Source organism: Phaseolus vulgaris, chromosome 10 (genome assembly GCF_000499845.2).
Source record: "Phaseolus vulgaris cultivar G19833 chromosome 10, P. vulgaris v2.0, whole genome shotgun sequence".
Taxonomy (NCBI): Eukaryota; Viridiplantae; Streptophyta; class Magnoliopsida; order Fabales; family Fabaceae; genus Phaseolus; species Phaseolus vulgaris.
The window spans coordinates 25,727,360-25,735,915 of NC_023750.2; the positions used below are offsets into that span (position 1 = coordinate 25,727,360).

General features: G+C 40.6%; 1 protein-coding gene across 1 annotated transcript in view; it reads left to right on the forward strand.

Annotated features, from left to right (window-relative positions):
- The window catches only part of LOC137817565 (uncharacterized), a 35,585-nt gene extending 27,259 nt beyond the window's left edge, over positions 1–8,326 (forward strand). Inside the window, exon 2 of the mRNA XM_068620850.1 lies at positions 7,935–8,326. Coding sequence (XP_068476951.1) covers positions 7,935–8,326 — 392 coding nt within the window. The remainder of the gene's footprint in view (positions 1–7,934) is intronic.
- Positions 8,327–8,556: the final 230 nt, after the last annotated feature.

The window sequence follows — 8,556 nt, forward strand, 5'->3', positions numbered from 1 at the left end:
CAGTCCTCTCTCCTATAAATTTAGGTGTTTGGCTCTCATTTTGTAAGATTAATATAATAGTGAATTGCTGCCAAATTTGAGTCAATATCACTACTTGTAAAAAACCTCTCAAGGTTAGACTATTGATCTTCAATTTCCATTCTACCGAAGAGAGATGGCCTCACCACTCTCATTTCATACCTAACCTGCACCTCCAAGGCATCCACATCTTCTAGGAGAGCCTTGACCGTAGACCTCCATTAAGCTTCCGCAAATTCCACCAACAAACCTCCAAGGATGAAGGCACTCTTCCATCATTTGGTATCATGAGCCATGGTCTTCAAAAGATAAGGTCCTCATCTTGATTTTAATTTTGTGTTCTTAATTCCTTGTTGTTCATCACTTTCATATTGTCTTGCTGTTTTTTCAATTTTCTTTTTGAATTGGTGTGCTGTTTGGAAATTCCAATCGGTGCATCTTGTTCATTTGTTCTTGAGCAATCCTTGTGCAATTTTGTGTAGGATTTCATATAGTTTTATGTTGTTGTTCTGTTTTTGGTTTATTTGAGTCGTTATTGCAATTTTAATCAGTTCATATTGTGTTGATTTGATTCATTTTGATTTTTGAATCCAATTGTGTTTTGTCAAGTCATGTTTCTCCTAAATTGTCATCAATTCCATGTAGTGCTGTTTTTGATAATTTTGGTTGATTGATTTTAAATTTGAGTCCAGATTTATAATTCTGTTTTTGATCCTTTGGTGCATTTTAATTTTTAGATTTGAGTTCATGCTTGAGTGTTAGATCCACACAAGTTCTTATACATCTCTTCTATTGTGTTTTTGAAGTTTCTTAAAACTGTTTTTAATTCCAAAATTAGGATTTCTCTATTTTTTATTTTGTGTTGTCTGTTTTTTGCTTATGAAATTACAATTCGTTGGAGAAAAAATATGAAATTCTGGATCTAAACAGGTTGATGTGTTAGAAAAAAAAAAGAAAAAAAAAGTGAGTCAAAATTCAAAATAGAAAATAGGATAAATCAAATACAAAAAGTGTGCATTCTGGCGTGAACAGAAATGGTGATTTGGCAACAGATTTGAAAAATTTATCACAATTAATTGGTGTATTGTTTTGGTGTGATTCCAGCGCCAAAATTTTGCTAAGATCTTGAACTGCTTGTGATTTAAATTTCAAATTCAAATTCAAAATATACAGCTCAGCATAAATTTTTTGAAGTCACGCATTTTGTGCCTAAAAAATTCCAGTAGTACTGTTTTGGTTTTATTAATCAATTCTAGTGTCATTCTTTAGGTTAAATTTGTGTGCCACCTTTTATTGAGTACCTTATTTATTTGCTTGTCAAATTTATTCAATACTCTTTCAATTTGTGTCATACAATTAATCCATTTGCTGTTGTCCAAATTCCAAATTGAATTGTTTCTTTGCTTTAAATTTGTTGACCTCTATTGTTGGTGAAAGTTTTCAAAAGTGATGCTTGGTTAAGTTTGGAGTTAACCTTTGTGGTGAGTCCATTTTTACTTAGTAGGTGTTGTTTTGAAGACTTAATTTGAATATCCTTGAGAGGTTGAACAAGAGTGCTGCAACAAGTGAGTTTACAAAAATACACAAAGAGTGGGTGCCAATAGCAAGGGCCACGACAAGAAGGAGTACCAAAAAAGCAAAAGAAGTGCATAGAATACGAATTCTAAATTTCCTTTTTGTAATTCAATTTCCATTGTATTTCTTTTGAATTGTAATTGCATTAAACCTAGATTAATTAGTGGATTAATTACGCATTAGACGGTAAGTGTGTCTTCAATGACTCTAAGTGTCTAGAAGCCTCACCTTAGGATATGCCTAGCTTTAAAGCTTTCTAGTTAGTAAACTTTAATTGTGATTTGTTAATTGTTTTGCATTGTTTACTTGCTTTGTATTGTTTAATTGCTTTGCATTCTTCTTGCATAAAGTTGTGTTTTCATTCTTGGTTGTGATCTAAGTGAATTACTTAGAGAAAGTTTTGTGAAAAAGTCTTGAATGATAGATTCTGGCTAGGAAAGACTTGGTACATAAGTGATCATTGTGATTCATCTCCCTTTCCTGGGAATCTACCTTGATTACTACACCTATCTTTCTTGAGGTAAATTAATTTTAACACAAAAATTTAATCATGTCAGCTCATTCTTCTAAATCTAGTGAAAGTGATCTAAAGTCCATTAAAACTCTTTTAAAACAATTAGCAAAGGACTTTCAATCACTCTCATATAGACAATTGGAACATGTGGAACGAATCAAAGAGCTGAAAATGGTTAAAGAAAGGGATGAATACTCTAATAAATCTAAAAAAAAAATTCACATGCATCTAGTTCTAAAAGTCATGAATCTTTTGGGGAAGAAAGTTTTAGAATTAATGAGTACTATCAACCACCCCCTAGAAGAGCTAGAAAAGAAAGAAAAGAAAGCCCAAAGGAGGTTAGGGTAGAGCTACCTCATTTCTATGGAAAAGAAGATGTAGAAACATATTTAGATTGGGAGATGAAGGTAGAACAATTGTTTGCTTGCAACCATGTGAGTGAAGAAAAGAAAGTACCCTTAGCCACCTTAAGTTTTCAAGGTAATGTTATGTATTGGTGGACTGCCCTAAAAAGAAAGAGACATCTCCATAAGGACCCTCCCATTACATATTGGAATAACCTTAGGGGAGCCTTGAGATGTCGCCATATTCCCTCACATTACAATAGGAAGTTGATGGACAAGTTCCAAAGACTTCATCAAAGAAATCTGAGTGTAGAAGAATATTGGCAACAAAGTTGAACTTTTACCTTATAGAGATTTAAATGACTTGATTCAACTTAGCATTAAAGTTGAAAAACAAATTTTGATAAAACAATCAAGTCAAAAACAAAGTTCATACTCTGTATCTTATGACAAGGATAAGTTCCAAAGAGGGGAAGACTATATAAAAGAAACATCTCTAGAACCTTCCCAAAACCTATCCAAATACGAGCATATCTCATACACTCAAGCTAGAGAAATTTAGTGTTTTAAATGTGGTAAGGGTCATTTAGCATCTCAATGTCCCAATGAAAGAACTATGATCTTAAGGGACAAAGATGAATATAGTAGCCAAGAAGGAGAAACTAGTGAGAGTGAAGAAAATGAGAAGAAAAAGAAAGAAATAGAAAAGCCAAGTGAGGGGTTGTTTGAAAAAGAAGAAGAGGAATCTAAAAAGAATGAGGAGTACCTTACAACACCTCCTACAAGCATAGTGAAAAAAGAATCTTTAAAGGGGGATTGTATAGGTAAATATGTAGTAGTTTACTTTGATGATATCTTAGTTTATAGCCAAAGCCTAGATTTCCACCTAAGTCACCTTAGGGAGATTCTTTTAATGCTTAGGGACAATAGCTTGTTTGTTTTTAGGCTTTATAGTTAACAAAAATGGAGTACATGTTTACCCCAAGAAAATCAAAGTCATCCAAGAGTGGCCAACTCCACAAAATGTAGGAGATGTTAGGAGTTTTCATGGTCTAGCAAGTTATTATAAGAGATTTGATCCTAACTTCTCATGTCTAGCTTCGCCACTCAATGAGTTAGTGAAGAAAGACACTCCATTTTGTTGGATGGAGAAGCATGAGCAAGCTTTTCAAAGGTTGAAAGCTCAACTCACCAATGCATCCATTCTAGCTTTACCAAACTTTGTAAAAACTTTTGAGCCTTAAACAAGAGGGGGGTTGAATTGTTTATAAAAGATTTTTGAAAACTTTATTTCCAGAAAATCAACCGGTTGTTTTTGTGATTCAACCGGTTGTTTTTATCAGCAGTTAATAAAAACAACTTAAAACATTTATATGTGAGATCAAGGAAAGAGAGAATCAAACAAACAAATTTATACTGGTTCACTCTTACACCAAGAGCTACATCCAGTCCCCAGAAATCACTAGGTAATCCAGTATAGAATCAAAACCAGATTACAAACACCACCACCAAAGTAGTGACCTTGAATCCCTCAAGAAACACACTACCTTTGGCAAACCACACCAAGAGTATTGATCTTGAACACCTCAAGAACACACAACACTCTTGGCAACACAACTACAGAAATACAGAAGATTGAGGAAGGATTACATATGATCAAAGCATAACTGAAAAGTATACAATTGCAATCCTATTCCATTCTCACTTGAAAATCCAAAGCTTGATGTGAATCTTGAAAACTTGAAATCAAATTTTCCAAACTGAATTCTCAAAGTTGCTTCTTACCTTCCAGGAGCATATAACAAACTATATATACTTCCAAAGGTTGGTTAAAAACATCTAAAGCAAGGAGCCTATTCAATTAGAAATCATTTAAGACATATTCACCAATCAAAACTGAATTATGTTAGGATTTTCAAAGAAACAATCGGTTGAAAACACGAAACAACCAATTGATTTGGTTTGACAGTTAAGTCAACCAAGTCAAACAACTTTCAACCTTTTTCAAAAACCTCTAAGAGCAAAACAACCAGTTGATTCGACAAAACAACAGGTTGTTTTTCACTTGGTTAGAAAAACACCCATTTTCAGAAAGGTTTTAAATCACATCAGTTTTAGATTCAACAAGGGAGTGAATTACACTTTAATCTACCTAGATCCCATCCACACACAACAACAACACCAGCCTTTCATCAAACACCTTGGATTTGGATTCTTCAAAGCTCTTGATCACTCTTGTTCAACAAAAATGATTTGGAAAAGCTTTGTCTTTGCCTTTACTGTCAAACAAATTTCAACAGGTTGAAATTTCGAAACAATAGGTTATTTTGACACTTAGTGGATTTTAATGCTGTCAAATAAAAATCAATCGGTTATTTCGAAAAATCAATCGGTTATTTCGAAAAATCAATCGGTTATTTCGAAAAATCAACCGGTTATTTCGAAAAATCAACCGGTTATTTCGAAAAATCAATTGGTTGTTTTGTTGAAAACCTTAACAAAATTCTGTTAAGTGGTTTTTAAGTTTTAAATGATTCCAACTGCTTTTGAGCTTTTGTTGTAACTTTTTTAACTGATCCTGCCTGTTGACCAAGACGCAAGAGCCTTGCCTCGTCAAACCTGGATCGACTTCTGCGCCGTGTTAGCTTCGGTCCTTCGCCTTGATTCACCTCAAGAACCTGCAAAAGACAGAACGGCGTCGCTGCAGCCAATCACGCTCCGATGCCCAAGTCAGCGACTGAACCACCAAATACTAAGAGAAAACTTAAGTGGTCACGTCACTACCGATCTACGTGGCGCTGGCGCAGAATTCCAAACATTCGTACCTTCTGCTTTTTTGACGCTCCACCAAACACCTCTCCAATCGCTCGACACGTGGCTTCATCAACGACATCTTTAGCTGTCGTTTGCGCTTCCAAAATCGTTTGAAAAACCCTTAAACCCTTTTCATTTTTACTGTTTCATCATCTTTCTGCCTTCGAAACGCTCTGAGCTTTCTCTGCAAACCCACGACGCTCTTCGACTCTCTCAATCCCCAACTCCCTTCAACGTTTATCTGGTCATCGAAAGGTACCTCCTTTACTTCTTCTGTTGATATTTGCTGCATTTTAACCGATTCGCATCATCCATTAACTGTCTGGTGCATACGCTGTGGGTTGTTTCTTCTTCTTCTCCCTTTTCGTAACTTAGGGCTTCGTCTTCCATTACTTTCATCACAACGAACTTTCGTTCGTTCGTTTTTCATCCTTCGTTCACAATCGAGTCGACCTCTACGTCCTTCGCTCATCTTTCTTTTCCTTTTTCCCTTGCAGTTCCCGCGATGGCTCGTACAAAGACCACCGCGAATCCTCCTCCTTCGTCGCGAAACCCTCCATCCCAAGCGCATAACCCACTGCGAGCACCTGGTGCTCCCTCTTCCCAGGCTGAGAGGCCTGCAACCTCTCGCCCCAACCTTGCTCAGGCAACTCCACCAGTCGCCGGAGGAGCCTCCATCCCCTCTCCAGACTACAAGAAGCTATACCCAAGGGCCACCTCAACTTGGCTGAAGGAGACTTCTTCAGTAAACTCTGCTCTGGCGGTGCTTCGGTTGAAGAAAGGGGACGAACCCAACCTCTCGTTCCACAAGGAGCACGATGACAAACTGATGGTGCTGTCTTGCCCCCCTGACGTGCCGATCTGCGCGGATGACAAGGGGAACAACGACGAGTTGTTCTGCTTCGTGTATACTACCCTCTTCAAGAAGGTGAAACTCGGGTTTCCCCTCACCCGTTTTGAACGGGAACTCTTAACCGAGCTCGACATCGTCGCCGCCTAGCTCCATCCCAACAGCTGGGCATTCGTGCAGGCGTTTCAAATTATGTGCGCGCACTTGGGACTACCGGCCTCGGTAGATGTATTCCTTTTCCTGTTCGAGGCCAAGAATCCTGGAGATCGCCTTTGGGTGAGCCTGAACGGAATTGCTGGGAGGTCGATCCTTTCTATCTTCCAGCAATCTTACAAAGATTGGAAGGGAAAGTTCGTCCAAGTGCGCCAAAATGACCGAGACCCTTCGCTACTCGATGACTTTCCCTTGTACTGGGTAAACAAGGGAAATAAGGACTCCAAGGGAAGCTTCAGAAGGCCAACACATCTTCAATAATCACCTTCCCCAACTCTGGAAAAGCGTGGCAGCTGCTAACATCACCTTCCCCACCTCTTCAATAATCACCTTCGAGTTCCTCGAGAGCCAACTCGAAGCTCACATAGGTTAGCATTTACTTCGACCTTTAGGTTTCATCTTGTGCTGCATCTCTGTTACCTGTTATTGGGCATCCTGCTGGTCGCACACTAGATCTGGTTTTGTTTCCTGCACCATTTGTTTGTCTCGTTTGCACATGTACTCATATATTTTACCTTTGTCTTTGAGCTTACTTGTATATTTTTGCACTGTGCAGATCTCATGCTGGGCAAAGGCAAGTTGGCTGAATTGAGGGCGCTCGCCCGAACCCACAAACTGGCCTCGGGTTCCCAAACTGTGCCCAACTCGGTGGTGGAGATCGCCGCTGCTCAGGGCAGATCGCCCCCTCAAGGCCCGACCCCTCCAGAAGCACTGCCCGCTCCTCAACGAAAGAAACTCATCTTGAGGAAACCAAAGAGGAAAACTCCTCAAGTGGTCCAAAAAGATGAAGAAGAGGACGACGAGGCAACTGAGGATGGCCTCATCACCAAAAGGAGAAGGGTGGCACCTTCTTCACCACCTGCTCCACCTGCTCTTCCAACACCAACACCGCCTTCTCCTCCAGCTCCAACACCGCCAGTCCAAGCAGTACCTTTGGCGGCTGCACTTCCTACGGTTGAGGCTAACGAGCCCAACTTCATGGAGAACCCTCCGAGCGCCTCCACGCCATTCGTATCCGCTGGAGAGGGTCCTCCTTCAACTGCCTCAATCGCCGAAGCTGCGCCAGGTGGGGATGAAGGCGCTCATAACTCGCCAATAATCATCACCGAATCCCCCACGTCACCACCACGCCACGAAGCCCAACCTCAACAACCAATCCAAGAGGGCGGTGGTGAGAGCCAGCACCAGGCTCCTTCAGCGCCTCCACCAACAGCGGTTGCAAACCTTCCCCTCGCGGTCAAAGGAATCTGGGGGCCCTTCACAGCTAGGCTTAAAATGATGGCAGAGGACCTCCCCTCTATCATAACAAAAGCTGTGGAGAGCTCCAACAAGAAACTTCAGGATGATATCTCCACACTCGAAGAGGAGAATCGCCTGATAAGAATCGAGGCGGAGAAGTTATCTTGCAACCTTATGATGGCGGAAATCGAACACTCGAGGGTGGAGGACGCCATGAGCACCGAGCTGAGGGTGGCGCGTAAGGAGGCCACCGATCTGCGCCAGAAGTTGCACCTCCTAGCTCAAGAGAAAATCGAGCTGAAGAGCAAGCTCGTCCCCTACCGTCTCAAGGTGGCTGACCTGGAGGCATTAATAAAAGCGGATGCAGCCAAGGTAGAGAACCTTGAGAAGAGGTCAGTCGATCGGGAGGTTCTCTTAGGAAAAGTTGAAAAAGAGAGGGATGACGCCGTGGCTGAGCTCGCCGAAGCCAGAGAGGAGAATGCAAAGATCGCTGCAGAGCTGGCCCAGGCGCGGGAGGAAAACAAAAAGGTGGCCGAAGACCTCGCTCAGACTCGCATGGAAACTGAAGAACTGAAGAAGCGAGCTGACGAGCTGAAGCAACAAAACGAAGAGCTTGAGCTGAGCTCCGCCCAAGTCCTCACCGCTGGGTTTGACGCTGCCCTGGAGCAATTTGCCTGCCAATACCCCGATCTGGACCTCTCCATGGTGTCAATATGCAACGAAGTGGTGGATGGGAGGATCGTTCCTTCTGAAGATTAGCTGCTTCCCTCCATCATTTATTTGTCTATTTTTTCTGCACAAACTTTGTAATAACTTTCACTTCTTTGTATTTGAACTGATGCCACTTTATCATAAATCTTTCTACTTTTTCATATGATCTCTCTGTTTGCCTTGCTTTTTCTTGTAAAAATCGCTTAAACGAAATTGACTTAGCAATTCTGTGGGCGCAACTGTTTACTTACTGCTTCGAACTCGATCAAACTATCAAC